Here is a 17,722-nt window from a genome sequence, read left to right as displayed (position 1 = left end):
CAAAGGTAATAAAACTCTCCTTAAGCGGTTTAAATTTCGACAACTAACACATTTAATAGTATTTGTTTAATCTGCGCAGGAACGTGAGTGTAAAAACAACATTGTTTCTGTTTTATGGGGGTCATGTACCAGACTATTTCCTAGTGTTTGGCTACTCAGAGCCAAGAAACAGTCTGGAACAGAAAACTCCCCTTAACTGTTGTGTTTACACATTTTATTTCACATGTGAGAAAAAAAACAATAACAAAGGTGTTTATACAGAGGCTTTAAAGGTGCAGGGAGGTGGTCAGTGTTACCTCTGAACAACACCAGACTGGCTATTTTGCCCTGTATTTATGCTACGCTAGGCTATGTGGCTACTGGCAGAGAAGCACGTTTCAGGAAGTGGTTTGGCTTCGCTGTGTGAATGCTTTGGTAAACCACCGTCTGCTGTTAGGTTTGTCCTAAATTGAGGCTTCTAAAAGTAGCCTCATCAAATGTTTATTCCAGCATCTCAAACAGGAGCAAGACGCTGAGCGGGAGAAAACACCTGCTAAAAACTGCTGATGCTAACATTAGCTAAATATCTTTTCAATGACTCAGAAAAAAAGAAGAAAAAGCCCATGTAGAGGTTAATCGTACTGCCCTCATATTACTGAAAGATATGGTGACAGTAAACAGAGACATTGACAGGTTTAGAACATATGTCAAAGCAGACATGCAAAACATAAGAAAATAATGCAATGCAAGATCTGTTAATGAAATGATTTGTGATAAACAATAATTATATAATGCATATTAGCTGAAATTCTGCTTTAAGACTAGCAACCATCATGTTTTCTCCCAATACTTTTATTTACAACATGCGCTGTTCTTTCTCATTCCTTGTGCTGCTCTGTTAGTACAAGTTACTGAAAAGTTAGCTATAGAGTTCCACGAGGCTCTGCTCTTTTCACCTTGCTTCCTCTAGGTGTCGAATTATTCCATAGATTTCCAACGCTATGCAGATGATACGCAACTGTGCATATCAATGAAGGCTTAAGGCTGCCTAGAAGCATGCCTTAGAGACATAACAACCTGGATGGCAAGGATTTTTTGGCTTCTTAGCTCAGGCAAGACTGAGGTTATTGTGCTTGGCTCCAAACACCTCAGATGATGCCTTAGATTAACCTTGCAAGGCAGATGGATGCGTCCGTTTCCTTGTTTTTCACTGGCGAATCCATCTTGCAAAGCTCCCATCTGACCCGTCTGGGCCCAGTTAAAAAGTGACAGGACCAATCAGCGACGAGGGGCAGTACTTTCAGGCGCAGCAGAGTCGTGATGTAAACAAGCAGCAGCAAGAGCTGGTGCAGTTATGGAGGAAGAGATTAGCGTGGATGCTGCTAAAGCACCAGTTTAATCAGAACTTGATGACATTTCTTCTTTAAAAGAAGAACAAAGAACAGCAGTGAGTTGTTCTCTTCTCAAAAAAAGTCAAGTACTTACATGTCTATAGTCGCCATGTTTCACGTTATTCCTAAGTAGCTGTGCACGCACAGCTCGATAGCTGCTACATCACGTGTTTTGTTGCTCTGACTGGCCCGTAGAGATTGACTGATAGAACGTTCACCCAATCATACTCCAAGTGTTTTTTCAAAGCCTCTGCCTTTTCCCAAACATTTCCTATTGAAAATTTCCCAGATGGATGTGTAAAAAAAATTCCATCTGGTGTGTCAGGTTAGGCCTAGATAGCATCAGCCTGGCATCCAGCACTGCTGGGAGAAATCTTGGAGTTCTAATCAATCTGTGAATTCAACAAAAAATATTGCATCTGTTGTTTTTGGCTTATGTTTCCTTTTCACAAGGCAAAATCAGCCTTCTGTCCCCTCGATCAGCTGTGCACCTAAGCAGAATGCTCAGAGCTACACTACCAAACACATGAGAAATTCATGGCTGTAACTGCTAAATTCTCCCTTGGAAAAATGCAGATATCTTAGTTTTTACATGTCTAAACCAGCAAGTATTGCTGTGCTTATACAGCTCTGCAAAAATTAGAGGCTACTCCAATATTTCTTAAAAGGAACTCTGCATGATCAGACCAGTTCATCTTGTTGGATATGTATTTGAATCTCTCATATACATATTGAACTGAAAAACTCACTAGATATCTGCATTTTGAGTAATTTGAGTTTATAAATTCACCAGGAGGCCGACATGCGCTGTTACATCACAGTTCTGCAGAGCTGCCGTTCCTATGCAGTAACCGCTGTGGCAGACTGGCAGCCAGAGTTAGTCTCATGTCTCACACATGGAGAATTCTAAAATTTGAGGTCTCTTCTATTTTTATTTGCACCACGAGCCATTATCTGTCCATCTAGACAGGAAAATGATAAATACAGAGCCATATTTACCTTGTTGTAGCAAATATTTACGTCCATCTGCAAAATCTGTTTGAAATCAGTTTCTTGATGAACCAGATGAAGGCCGCAAGCTAAACGCGTCTGTTTAATAAAGTTGTTCCCCAAACTTCTACTCTTTATGAAGTTTTCTGTTTCCACACAGAATCAAAGCACTTCCGGTGAGCTTTTCAAAGTAAAAGTCCACTTTAGCATTTCTTTGGAGAAACTCTGTTTGTATGTGCAAGCTGCTTTTATTTTGAAAAGCTCCCGGTATGCTTCTGCCATACACTGTGTCTCACTTGTAGGGAGTTTTATTGAGGTAAAACGTAGGAGGAATGACCAAGAGGGTCACAGAGCTCTGACAGCAGGGAGACCAAACCAACACGCAGTTAACTCGTGTCTGGTATGAAAGCTGTTAAAAAGCAGAAAAAATGCCTGAAAAACGGTTAATAACAATGGCGAAGATCGCTGTGCACTGTGACATCACACGGACCAAAACATGGTGGCCTCCTGGTGAGTTTATGAGCTCAAATTTACTCAAACTGCAGATATCTGGGATATTTAGTGAGTTTTTTAGTTCAATATACATTTGAGAGATGCAAATATCTGTCCAACAAGATAAACTTGTCTGATCATGCAGGGTTCCTTTTAAATACATGTATGGCAGCCATTCCAATGCAATGTCTGTTGAGTCCTAACACAAGCACAACTCATTCTACTTAATGAGATACTTATTAGGTGATCACCTGGAAGCAAACACGCTGTGATCATCACTACACTCTTGCAATAGGCCCAGGTGGATGGCAAAAACAGTGCTAACAGTACTTCATAAGCAATTGGAATCAGGGTTCAGTTGCAACTTTACGTCAGGTTGCTCCCGTCCTTAAAATTTCAAAGACTGTGGTTCATAAGAACAAGCTCAAATGGGAGGCATTGGGGACAACAAAGCAACAAACCGACAGAGGGCGAAAACAACTCTCCACTGACTGGGATGACCACCAACTCATCTGAATGTCAGTGTGTACTGACAGTTCGAAACAGTCTCCTAAAGGCAGGGCTAAAGTCATGCAAACCTAGAAAAAACCTGTCATCAATCAGAAGCAATGAAGAGTCAGGCTGATGTTTGCATAAGACTCAGCTTTGCCCAACACCTGGTCCTCTAAAGGTTCGACGGTGAACTTGAAAATGCCTACAAGCAACAGTGTCTCGTACCCACTGTGAAATTTGGTAAAGGATTGGTGATGATTTGGTAGGTGCTTAAGTAAAGCTGGAATCAGGCAGATGTGTCTTTGTGAAGGATGCATGAATCAAGCCACTGGAAGGTTATCCCGGAGGAAAATGAGCTTCTTTCTGCTTGGACAGTGTTCATCAACTCTGAGGATTGTTTTTCTAGCAGGACAATGCTCCATGCCGCACAGTCAGGCCTATCAAGGTGTGGATGGAGAACCCACAGATCAAGACCCTGTCATGGCCAGCCCAATCTCTTGACCGAACCCCATGAAAATCATTGAAATTTGATCCAAATATTTGAATTTTCATGCCAGAAGTTGCATGAAGTAACCCAAATGCATTGTGAAAGACTGGTGGGGAGCATTAGGATAGATGAATGCTGTGATTTAAAATCAGGTTATTCCACAAAATGTTGATTGTTGATTTAAGTATTGTATAGTTTAAAATGAATATGAACTTGTTTACAACATTGCAAAACATTGCAGTTGTTATTTTCTGCAAATAAATGCTCTGAATGGCAATATTTTATTTGGAATTGGAGGAGAAATGTAGTCCGTAGTTTATAGAATTAAACAAAAATATTATCGCAGATCTTTGCTCTGAACTGAGCTTAACAAACTCAGATTTACATTCTGGTCCATTTGTCAGAATTTCAAAATGACTTTTGAAGAGTAACTTTCCTTGCACATCCATAGTTTTAAACACATGGTATCAAAAAGTATCAAAAAGCACTGAAAATTTTGTCAGCATGAATATACAGTATGTAGATAAAGTTTAAAGGCAGGATCTTGTTTCTACAAAACTGTAATCAAGAGGAATTTCCAACACATCAGTAAGACCAAGAATAACACTGATAACAAAAATCAGTGAAGTCACACAGAGAGAAACACAACAGACCTGTGCCAGAGTCAACATGGCTGCTCAGCGCGCAGTGAGCAGGAAGTGAGCTCTGACCGAAAGAATAACAGACCGAGTGAACGCATTCAGAGGGGGGAGCTGCCTCCATGTTCCACAGGGCCCTAATGGGGGGGCCCTTGCAATAAAACAAAGATAAGAGAGGGGCCACAGTGACCTCCTGTGTCCCTCCCTGCTGCTTTTGTTCCTCCTGACCTCCCTCCTCTCTCCTGCTCTACCCGCTGATAAGCTGCACAATGAAGCTAGAAGAGGGCAGGAGAAAGGCTCTCCATGTAACACAGGCTCTGTGATTTATTACCAGGCGCTCGGATGTTAGGGTCACTGAGGTCTATCTTTGAGGATGGTTTAATGCGAGGCTCTACCTCTGGTGTCTGAGACAGACCAGGAACAGAACACGCAAAGGTTTTAGAGACATGTTTACCTGCTGTGACAGTGTCTCTGTCCTTTAAGCTCTGCTCCTCCACGCTTGCTCTCAGTTGGATCTCAAAGCGCCGGGAGAATCCTTCCTTTGGTTTCCACAGTGACTGCAGCATGAGGGGCTTCTCGTGGTCTCCTACCACCCGGAAACACTCCCTCTTCCACTGGTTGTCTGTCCCTGTCTGTCCGATCACATCACATAGGACATAGTCCCTGGGGTCTTCTTTCTCTAGACAGTACCTGAACGACAAGAAGAGACATTGAGACAAGAAGACCAGGAATACCACTGAAAGGTGGAGGTGTTAAAACATTCTAACATTAAGTTAACGAAACAACCAGGAGGTTAGTTTGAGTGTTTTTGGCCACTGTGGCTCCAGGGATGCAACTGATAAGTGTAGGGCCAGTACTTTGAATGTTAATTTTCTCTTTAGGATCCATTCTCCTTACTTTGGAAATTTGTCTACTTTGGGTTTAAAGCCTTGTTAACATTAAGCTCATTTTTTTGAGTGTGAATTAGCACATGTTGCATGCTAACAGCTGTTTCAGACTGAGTGCATGACAGCCACATATCAAGTGCAGACAATGTAGAGAATGGAAGCTTTGCCTATTTTTCGAAGAGCTGCATGCATCTCTTGCTCAAAAAAGACATGCAAAAAGTAAAAGGGGAGCCATATTTACTTTTTTTTTTATCATATATGCATGTCTACATCAGTAAAATATTTCTGCAATGTATTTCATGATGACCCCAATGAGTGCCACAAGCTGAAACATCTTGGGGCAATAAAGTTTTTCGGTAACAATTTATTTCAATGGGCCCTACTTACCTAGTAATTTCATAGTAATAAGTGTAATTATCTAGTAATTTCTCAAGAATAAGGTGAAAATTACTTTGTAATAAGTTGGCATTTTATGAAATGATAACTTAGAAATATTAAGAAAGTATTTACCTAACTGTAGGGTTTTGATTATCTAGCAATTCCTCGTAATATTGTGGTAATTCTCCAGTAATCAGATGGTATTTTATCCTAACCCTATAATTTACTTTGAAAGTATCCAGGAAAGACTCACTCTAATTTAGTGGACCAAATAAAGAAATTACCTGGGAATTACCAAGTAACTTATATAGAATATTATCATCTTATTTTTAAGAAATACCTTTGTAACATACCACTGAATTTGCAGAGAGTTGCCACAGTATTATGATGAGGGTTAGGATAAGGGTAATATCAGAGTCATTGCTTTGTAAAATGCCATCTTATTACTTGGTAATTAAAACCTTATCCTCGAGAAAATACAAAAAAATTACCACTTATTACTATAAAAAAATTACTAGATAATTTTAAATAGTCTTTCTATACTTGACCTGTTGAGGGAGCTTCCATGTCACAAGGAAGATAAACACAGCTCTATGGTTTGTAGTTTTCAAAGTACAAGTGTGGTCTGGCATTTAAGCGAAGAAACTTGCCTTATATGCACACACTGCTATTATTCTGAGTTTTGCATGGTTATACTGTACATTGAATCATGTCTCTTACAGGGAGGTTTATTGAGGTGAATTTAAGAAAAAAGACAGAGGTGTAACAGCTTGGAGACACAGCACAAACACACCTGGTATGAAAGATGTGATGGCACAAGCTGGAGCTGACGCGTCGCCAGCATTTTTCCTTTTTAACTATTTTTATGAAAGTCTTGTGATATATGGGTATGTCTTTTGTTCTAGTCTATTACTTCTGTGTTATTAATTGGCAGCTTCATCTGTGCAGATCTTGGAGTCCAAGACGAATTTCCCTAAGGGGACAATAAAGTGTATCGTATCGTATCGTATCATATCACCTGGTCTGAATGGGCATGAGAGACTATGGAAGTCTGCAAGCACTACTAACATAAGTAGCTTATCAGCACGTTAGCATTTTTAAGTAACAAACTGAAGTAAATATGGGTGTAGTCATAGTGGCTTTACCAATTGGTCTCTGAAGAGGCATTCTGAAGCCCCAATATGTGGTTGCCAGATTGGATATGCTGTATTAAACAAGCTTTTAATCAATCTAATGTAAGGTCAAGAGTTGGTGGCCTTTTAGCCTCCTGCCAAACTGCTACAAGGTACCCACCTGTCAGTCAAATCAACTACACTCATTATTGTGAAATTCATGCGTAACTCTTAGCCTTATTTTAATAGTATAGCAATATGTGTTTTTTTGTGCCAGGAAGCTGCTTTTAAAAATGGCATGTTACTTGTCTCCATTATGCAAAACAAACTATTAAGCTCTATGAAGTAAAAAAAAGGAAAAGAAAAATGAGAAAATCTCCCTGTATGGCACTCAAATCGTCTTGTAGATCTCTCTTGTTTACTCGTCCATGCCCACATCTTTCGCTAACAGACCAAAAAAAAGAAACAGGGCATCAGGGTATAAACGGCCCATCACATTGCACTGCCAGGGCATTGTAATGAGAACAATTGAATTACCTGTAAGCTCATTGTGACTCTTGCTTGCATGACATGCAATCGGGACAGGCTGTAATGTCTAAACTGGCTAAAATTTGTACTTTAGAATAATACATACAACAATGAAAGCTGAAAATCTTATTGTATAAAAGCTAGAAATGTAAAGTAAGGGTATTTACAGTATGTCTTTAGTATAGCTGCAACATTTTTCATGTTTTAGCACTAAATCCTCTTTTACAAACATTTTACCACTGGTACTGTCTAAATCAGCTAAAAGGGGATTACTGAAAAAGAGCTAATCCTCTCAAAAATTAGTTCTGAAAACATTCGAGGCAGTGAAGTTCATTGTCAAGATTCTATTTGTATGTAAAGCTCTTTAACGTGGGTGTAGACACTTGACAGGTTGCGTTGCATCATATGTAGGTGTTTACTTTGATCTAAATATGGTAAAACATGCCTCACAGAGAGTTTAAAGCTCCCTTACCTCTCTAAGGCCTCTTTTACCAGCTCCTTAGCATTGGACTGAGTGGTCGCCAGCACGCTCTTATAGTTAGTCCCCTGACAGATGTCGCTGCCAAAGATCTTGAGGATGCCGGGGACGGACATCTGACTGGACAGCTCCGCAGGGTCGTCTGCAACCTGAAGATCACTGGACAGGCTGCCTCCACTGGGTGCCAGACCGCGACGTCCGTTGTCCCGCAGGTTTGGACTGTGGTTGAAAACGCTTGAGAGCCTGTTATTGTGGCGGCGGATTTTGCTCTTGGCCGGCTGCCGAACTCCCACACTGTCTGAGGAGCGGACGATGCTATCTGAGTTGTTGGACCTGAGAGGGAACAGAGGAGGAGACCTGATGATCTAAAAGTTCAAACAGATATGATGGGGCAACATATTGTGTTCATTATAATAAAGAATTATTTCTTGCTTGTTTATTGAGAAATACATAAGACAAGTGAATTTAAAAATAATCCCACATTAAGGCGCAAATTTGGGGGTGTGGGGGGTCATTCAGCCTAAATGTATGACATTTAAATAAATAGAAATGTTAAGTACATTTTAAACAAATTAGCAATAGTGTTATACAGTAATAGAGACATTAAATACGATTTTTAAGACAACTACAAGGCTTAAATACACCCACTTTTGTAACCTTTTCCCATGCATTTCTGGTACATATCCTGGCCTAGAACAGCCTCTCCTAAATTTCAGCCCAATTTGAGACCTGGAAATCTTCTGGGGTCCACCAAAACTCTTGTATGATCATAACAAAACAATTATTTATATATTATATACATACCTTTAATTTGTCATATTTTTGTTTTATAAACAGGGATTCAATGCGAATGCTTTGCTTTTAGATACAACATTAATTGGAAATTGTTTGTGGGGTCTCAAATTACAATAAATGAGCCCTTGACATTTTTTTGTTTCAATCAGGCATCTGCAAAGTCTTTTAAATTTCCATTTCTTTCATTTATCTTTGTTAACATAGCCTGTGGCCCCAACAACTCTTTCAGAGTTGCAGAATTGTCTCCAAGTAACACTGATTTATTCTCAAAATTGAGGAAGTAAGCGGCATAGTAGAATGGTTAATACAGTGTCACCAGTTAATCCAACACCAGTTGAACCATGACACTGGATGTATTCATCAGACTAAATAAATAAAGAGATGAAATTACGTAAAAGTTACTGCTGTGTTTTGTTACTTATGAGACTTAAATATTAACATAAAATGTAATGAAGTATTTCATGATTACTTAAAACATCATTTATCAATTTTTATTTTTTGATTATTAGTTATTGCAAATGACCTCTTGCAGCCCACCTACAGTAGATATGGGGAATGGCTGTATCGCGATATTACCGTTGTTGTAGGCCAAATATTGCGTATTATGACAGGACCTTACCCTGTGATTCCCACCTAAACTTCACTATCAAATATCAATAAAATAGCTTCAATTTGGAGTGTTACAGTCCAACTTTAAGTCCAACAATTTAAAAGTGTGCTAGTAGCCATTAAATATAGCTTAAATAATGTAATATATGCTAAATGTAGGGGTGTTTATAACCTACAGGGACTTGACTTACTGTAGGGATCCATTGCTGGGTTTCCTCCCCAGTTTAGCCAGGCGCCTCTTTGGAGAGCGGATCAAGAGACCCACAGGGAAGTTCAGAGCCTGTTTATTAACGTGACTGCTTCTCTCCTCCGAAATCATTGTGGATTATAGTCTCACATGAACAGGACTAGGCTGTTAAAACCGTTTTAATCAACAGAGAATTACATTATTCGCTGTTAAGCTAGCTGAGGAGTAGAAAAGTAGCCCAGACGGGCAATTTTCGCTTCGAACTCGAAAATGAAATCCTCATAAATCACTGAAAGGTGTCCGACAAAGTCTCTGTCTCTGTTAAAGTTTCAAAGTAATTCAAACGTTAGCGCGATGGATAAACTGACGTGACGTTAAAATTCCCACTGAAGTTAGAGGAAAACCAAAGCAGCGCCGCTGATTCAAACTCCCACGTCAGTTTTCTGGAACATAAAATCCAGAGTTAAGTGAAGAAAAAGAAGTAGAAGTATTTCCACACTACGTTTCTCCATCCCGGGCTGAAGAAGAGCCGGTTCACACCAACCGTTTGGTCCCGTTAGTTCCGGGCAGTCCAGGAGTCTGGAGAGGACTGAATGAACAGGGACAACCTGCTGCTGCTGGAGACACGAGCCACTACGGGTGACGTCACTGCGACATCACGCGCATGGACTGCGAGGAGGCGGGAGAAACCACACACCCCAACACACCCACGGACCATCAGGGGACAAATGTTTGAAACTGTAACATCTTTAAGGGGACACTCTGTTTATATGACATGCCATTTAGATTTATGTCTTAACCACTTAGATACATTTAAAATTAAAATTTAAGCCCTAGAAAAGTATTGGTGGACATCTCATTACTTTTTTGTGTTTTTACTTCTGTCACTTGTCTTTATATTTTAAATTATTATGATTAAATCGAGTTCAACAAAGTGGTCATATATGGTTCTTTGTTCCATAGAGAGTATACATAGAGTAAGCTACATAGGCTACAGTATTTATTAGAAATTAAAATACTGAAATTCAAAATATTACACATAATTATTTTTGAGGTAAATAAAGAGACTTAAAACATGAATCGACATGCCGCTTTTCATAAAACTTGGGCATGGCAGAGAAAGGTCAGAGCTCACAGATTCATCTGAGATGGCTGCAGTGTCGCCTCACAGAGTCAGGGACATCAGAGTTGGTGAGATTGTCTTTAGAGTCTGACTTCTTTTGGAGGCAAGACATGATTGACTTCAGAATACAGTATAAGTATAGGACCGCCAGTTTTATCTTATCATTGCAACAGGAGAACTATAACAGTTACAAATATTGGATTACTGAATTAATTACGGCAGTGGTGACATTCAATAAAACTAATTTATGTCATTTAGATTTAATAAAACTGTTATACAGTTTTTAAACTGACTTGAATCACATATATTTAACTATTTACATAAACTACCATTTATTTGTTCTCTTAACAGCATCAGAAAACAACAACAACAAAAAACCCAACAAAGATTGATTGTCAAAATTAATTTAAGTGGAATTAAGGCTCACAGTAAAAATAAAAACTGACATAAACCAGATAAAAATATATTTAAAATGTTACAATGTTGTACAAAGAACCAAAAATTAGTCCTTTTTAATAACTATTCCTTGAAAATTCTATTAATCAGAAAATTTTACCTCTGGATAACTCTTTTATTTATTGATTGATTTATTTTTACAAAGCTGTTGTAACATCTAACTATACAGTAGAGTACTGATATATGATGAATCATAAAAAAAACCTCTGTGTGTTTGGTAGTTGAAATAGTCATATGTCTTAATATAGACACCACACTTTCAAACAGCATCTGTCCAAACATGGTTCCTCCATTTTTCTCACTAAAATCGCAGTAATTGTTTTAAAATCACATGCAAGCAAAATGTATTGTGACATCTAGTATTATTAGTCTCCTTTATAAAGTGTGAGTTTCATCAACTTATCATGGTTAGTTATGTATTTGTTTGGGACCAAAAGAGACATAAAACTGCATTCCTGAAGGGAAACAGTACATTTGAGATGCTCTGGGCCACTGCTCATTGGTCAGATGATGTGATGTCACTTTCTGTGACATTGACTGATTTCCGCTGATTGGCTAAGAAAAATCTTTCTGGTTCTGCTGTACCACAGAGCGTTCAGGACAGGCCACGAAGGAAGTCTACCAAAGTGACCATATATGGTTCCTTGCCCCATAAAGGGTCAAGAATAGTTGTGGTAACAGCAGTGTTAATTTTGGCAGCAATCTTTTAGTCTTAGTTTAAAAGAAAGTATTCAAATGAAATGTATTTTAGTTTTAGTCATGTTTTAGTCATTTCTATCCCTTTTAGTTTTAGTCTAGTTTTAGCCAATGAAAACTCAACACATTTTAGTCTAGTTTTAGTCCATTAAAAGTTCCCATATTTAAGTCTTTACTTTCAGTCCAAGCATTTATTTTCTTGCCTAAATCTGGTACCAAATCATGGTAGTGTGCTATATGCACCCTGGTAAACCTGGGGTCCCTGCTTTCCACAGCTGAGAGGCAGAAGAGATACAGATGCATTGTTTTTTGACGGATTTACCCACATTGGAGAAATATCATAGATTTTGAATATGCGAAGAAAACTACATTACATTTTTGTCTAGTTTTAGTCATCTTGACAAAAACTAAACTTATTTTTTGTCAGTTTTAGTCATCACAGATCAATTTTTGTTAGTCTTAATCCAGTTTTTGTCATGGAAAAAAGGCTGTCAACAAACATTTTGGTAGTAGTTTTAGTCGATGAAATTAACACTGGGTAACAGTAATTCATTATTTTGTTTTTTTGTTTTTTTCTTTTTACTTAAAGATCAGTTTTGAATAGTCTTTCCCAGACTTATGTAAGCTGTGGCCCAACGTGAGACCTGAAAGTCCTCTGGGGACCAAAAAAAAAGCCCTTGTACAACCACAGCATGAGCTAAGATATTAGAACATTAATATTAGGCTACTTGGAAAGTGTTTTTGGAGTCACAAATTGTAATTAATGAGCCACTGCCATTTAGTTGTTTTGTTCAGACATCTGCAAAGTTTCTTGAAAATGGAAAATTTTCTCTTGTAATCTTTTTGTGTAGAAAAAAAGAATTGTGGCCCAGCAAACGTCTTTCTAATAGCGTTAATGTCTCCAGAGACGTATTGATTCTTAAGCCAAGAAAGGGAGTGGCATAGTAGAACAATTAATGGAGTGTAACTAGTTAATCCAACACAAGTTAAACCTTAATAGTAATAAATTGATTATATAATTACACAAAATAAATACATATATTTATAATTTTTATATGAACATTTTTAAGGAGCATTCCAATTTCTGTCTTTGAAAGATAAAATAAACCTAAAACAGTTGCAAGAACACCAGAAACAGTGACGTTAATTCAAGTAAACCATAAAAACACTGAACTGCCAAAATGAATTTGCATATTAGCAGTGGTTAAGGAAATACACTGTCATTTTAAACTTAAAAAAAGTTCACCTGAAGGGATAACAGTACAACACTTCAGTATGGCTAAACCTGAAGCTGCATTTATGTATGTACATGTTTGTATCCAGGGCTCTATCTTGTGGCTGTGAAGGTGAACTGCCACACCTGCAACACTGCATATCATTCACCAGCTCACTGTAGAAACATATGACACACCTGTATGGTAGTAAATTCGACAATGTACAATATTTGCTTAAGAAATGTTATATGGTAGGTTCACAAACATGTCATTAGAGTACTTGAGTGTATTGTAAGAATTTCAAAATTACACTTGAGGGAGCAGTTTGGGATTTAGTGCCCTCTAGTGGTTATAATGCAGGCTGCAACTGCATGACTACTGCTGTTCTCATGCACCCTTTCAAAGTCTGAAAGAGAAGGTGCAGTTTCAGAAAATCTCTGGAAAGGTTCTTTCTGGAACAAATGACTATTCTGTGCTCCTCTAGAAACATGGCAGTGCATCTCTGGTTATAAATGACTATTGGCTGATGCATGATGGGATTATTAATACAACAGCTTTACACTCTGTTTTTGAATTGCGGTTAATTGCAACACATTCTTGACTACTATAGCACCAGCAGTACTTCATACACACTCTCTCTCTCTCTCTCTCTCTCTCTCTCGCTCTCCCTCTCCGTCTCTCTCTCCCTCTCTCTCTCCCTCTTTATCTCTTCATCTCTCTCACACACTCAGCAGTGTAGTTTTCTTTGTGGTATTGGGTAAGACTCAGAGGCGGATGTGAGTGAGCTCCACCTGCAGCTGCTGTGCACATCAAGTGGTTTGGAGGCAATAAAATTCAGGTCAGACACACATCACACACTTTCCTGCAAACTGTCTGTTTGCTCTCTCTGTCTCTACAACAACTGCACCTCAGACTTCAGTCAGTCTGAATTTTACAAAACCTGAATGGTGACTGTCTGTTCCTACTGCATGAAAATGATCCAGAGCTTATGAAAATTACAGAAAATGAATCAATGATGAAAATGTATTAGTACTGATTACTCTGCTGTATAAGCTGAAAAAAACAGGTAACCCTTTCTCTTACAGTCTACCAATTAGCAAGTACTTACATGGTAATAATGATTAATGGGCAACTGTGGCTCAGAAGAGTTATTCATATTTTACCAATAGGTCTGTGGTTCAATTTCTAATAACTCCTGTAGTCACATGTTGATGTGTCTGAGGAAGACACTTCTCCTGAAATGCTCCCACTGCTTTGCCAGCATATGAATAAGCTGATAGATCTTACCTGTGTTGCCTTCACTGCTTGCCTGTGTCACATGACTTTGGAGACTGATTGGACATGTCTATCCTGCTCTACCATGGGACTTTGGGGACCAACCATACACGACTAACACATATGCACATATTAACCCAGCCGTCCTCACTCAATGTGACCCCTAAGTTAATTTCAGAATTGTAAGAAAACATAAAAAGTACTCTGAGGCCACACGCCAAAATGTATGAAGACCAAATATTAGAAACATGAAAAGATAAATATTTCTATGAAAACCATTGATGACTTGTATTTCCTAAATTCTTGCTTGAAACTAGCGGCTATAGTTGGCTAATCTATCTCCTTTATCTGCATTTGAAAAAGAAAAGAAATGGGGCATTTTTTATGTTGTAGATATTCTAATTTTATGTTCGAGTTTGTGCTACAATTATTTATATATAATTTATTTTTTACCTGCTTGCACAACAAATCAATTTAATTGAAGTTTCCCTAAAACATTTCTGAATGACCAGGATACCTCTTACCTGCCTGAAATGTGTACCTTTCAAAAGTTTGATAGTCAAATATTTTATTATTTCTTTAAAAGTATCAGTGTATTGGCAAAAATACATCAAAAAGTATCTGTATCATATTAAATTTTTAAAAATTGGTTTCGTCCATCCCTACTGATTGGTGCAAGAGCCAAGAAGTGCTCTTCTACTGGGTTCAGCATCCATGCGATATTTAAGTTTTCCCTGAGCAGGTTGAACTTGTCTAAGTGTGGGTAACTTCAGGTATAGTGCACAGTGCCTTATGCCAAAAGGCATTTTGGGGTAACTCTGCAGATTAAGGCAGTGGTTTCCAAATTGGGGCCTTACCCTTTACCTAAACCATGGTATGACGGGGGGCAACAAGACTAAATAACATCAAAGTTCAGCCCTGCTAAATATTGACAGCATTAGTTAATGCTGATGACCATTTAACACAACAGCTTTTGCCATCAGTACTTTTGCCAGAACAACTGATTAGTTTAATGAGGTACTAAGTAGCTCTGACTGGTTTGGCAACCATTTAATGGCTCTTGTTTTAACTATTAATTAAAGAGAACCGCATAGGATAACAGCCCATGCTTTGCCTTGTAATATCTAGAAATGTATGTAGGTTTTTTTCAGTAAAGTACTTTTATCCTCCTGAGACCCTGCTAAATGGAGACCTGTTGACCTGAGTCATGGGTAATTTGTTTACTATCTTGTGATCAGACAAGCAAATCACACTGATCAGTGCATTCAAGATGGCCATCAACTTCACAAACCTCTTCGGATTTAATGATTGAAAGTTGATGATTTATACTTTGGAATACTTGTGGCATGGAAACTTGACATTTTTTATTAACAGAGATTATTTAAAAAATACAGTTATACATGAAGTACTTAAGTCCAGGTTAATATTATTCCATCTGACACTTGCACAAAACTGAAAATTCCCTGTTTACCTGAGTGAGCTTCATGTCTGAATGCAAACAGCAGAGTTCTTCATCATGACTTTACCCTACAATTTCCCTGCTAGCCCCCTTGCTAGTATTTTCCCCTTCCCTTACCACTATTAGGCATGAAAGTTTCTGCTTAGAGGAAAAAATTCGAACAAACAAGTCAGAATATTTTCAGGGTAGGTCACATTTAGAAGTTGTGAGTAGGGCTTTAAGAAACCTTCAGTTTTGTATAAGTGCGAATTAGACTATATATATATATATATATATATATATCTTTTATTTTTAGATTTATTTTGGGCCTTTTTCATGCCTTTATTAGATAGTGGAAGGACAGTGGATAGACTCAGAAACAGGGAAGAGAGTGGGGAGAGAAATGGGTAGCGCCTTAAACCACTCGACCTATCTTTTTAACACCTGTGTATATTTGTGACTAAAAACACAGTCGAGATTGTAAAAGTCACAGCAAAATGGCAGTGTTACTGAAACATGCTGGAGAACTACAACTGTTTATTTTAATTGATGTATATTATATATTTACTGTTTTCTGTTCTGTTAATTTAGAAAATAACCATTTTGTGGCTGAAAAAAAGGTTGACTATTAATATTTTATTTACAATGAAAAATCTCTAACATTAAACAATCTTTATGGGAAACAACTCTGGCAGTTTACATTCATTGCACCAGTGTGAATATAACACAACATCAGTTGAGGGCAAGTGTATTCACACAGCTCTGAATTTAGTTTATGTTAAAAAAATGTTTTATTGATCATTTGTATGATTTATTCCAAAGGTCTGTAATTCTCTGAATAGTGTGACTGAGCCACAGTTGCAGAAGTACAGGATAGTATTTTCGACCCTCCACTCATAAGGCATGAACAGATGAGGAAGCATAAGTGGTGAAAATGCATGAAAAGAAAGAGGAAGCTGCATTAAATAACCGAGAATGACACGGAATGACTGCAAATGGTTTAGACTAAAAAGTAAAAGGCAGTTTTAGAAAGTTTGAAATCTTCCACTTATGTTGAGGGAGGGGATTAAAGATCATTCAAATAAGAAATACTGAAGTACCAGAAAATTACTTCATTTCTGTCCTTACAGAGATGGCGTCCCACAGACGTGGTCGGCAATATCTGGGATTTGTAGGTCTGCAGCCAGACCCACAAGAAGGTGGAGTAAGGTTAGGTTGACCATATTTTCAACCATCCAAAGAGGGAACTTACATTTCATTGCGAACCTACATGCATGAGCTCATTCAATAATGTGATGTTTCATCAGTGCACTTTTTAACATCATGGAAAGTGCCTCGTTAGATGTTTAAATATCTCCTCATACTAACCAAAACTTTTATAATGTAATTAAATAACACCAGTAAATGATTGTGTTGGTATAATACAACATACTCATGTACTAATAAAGGTTGTTGACCAGCACTGACACATTCTTCAAGCCTACTAGCTGTTTCACAATTGTTACCAGTATTTTACAGAAATAAGGTGGGGCAAGGTAAGTTGAGCAAGGCAATCTGTCCCTGTTGTATGGCTATATAAACTAAGGTTTCCTAAAACCTTTCACTGGCATTTTCCTCTGAAGTGGGTCTTAACAGTTCTGTTTTTCAGCTTGAGCCCATTGTTTGTGTTTGCTAGTAACATGATGTTGTTTGTCGAAATAGACTGGAAGTAATATACTCTTCATCTGTCCAAAATGCAGCATAATCTTCACCTGGTATTTTTGAAGAAAGTGTTTCCTCTCCTGAAGCTCTGAACTGACTTCCACCACAGACAGATAGTCTACAAGGTATTTTACAGCAGGTCTGGTCAGCACTCTGAGTTTGACTGACACACATTAGTTATATTTTCCTATTGGCTAAATAGCAACTGTCTGCCAGACAGTCTGGCAGCAATCCGTTTATCTCCAATGGCCACTCTCACAGATGTTTCACATTCTGGCAATTATATTCATGAAATGACCACATTGCAAGCTTTAGGGATAAGCAACATTTCATAAATAAAATAAAGAAAAGGTACGAGGGTTTAATCTGCAATTAA

General features: G+C 38.1%; 1 protein-coding gene across 2 annotated transcripts in view; it reads right to left on the bottom strand.

Moving 5' to 3' along the window:
* Positions 1–10,047, bottom strand: part of si:ch73-281f12.4 (RA_Radil_like and Myo5p-like_CBD_Rasip1 domain-containing protein) — a 48,516-nt gene extending 38,469 nt beyond the window's left edge. For both annotated transcript variants that reach the window (XM_041777839.1, XM_041777840.1), the window contains exons 1-3: positions 9,448–10,047; positions 7,847–8,185; positions 4,924–5,159 (exon numbers count right to left, since the gene is read on the bottom strand). In XM_041777839.1, the coding sequence (XP_041633773.1) occupies positions 4,924–5,159; positions 7,847–8,185; positions 9,448–9,575 (703 nt within the window). In that variant the 5' untranslated portion in view covers positions 9,576–10,047. The remainder of the gene's footprint in view (positions 1–4,923; positions 5,160–7,846; positions 8,186–9,447) is intronic.
* Positions 10,048–17,722: the final 7,675 nt, after the last annotated feature.

This window comes from Cheilinus undulatus, linkage group 21 (assembly GCF_018320785.1).
Source record: "Cheilinus undulatus linkage group 21, ASM1832078v1, whole genome shotgun sequence".
Classification (NCBI taxonomy): Eukaryota; Metazoa; Chordata; class Actinopteri; order Labriformes; family Labridae; genus Cheilinus; species Cheilinus undulatus.
The sequence above is the reverse complement of the archived record's forward strand: the minus strand, read 5'-3'. Positions and strand labels throughout refer to the sequence as shown.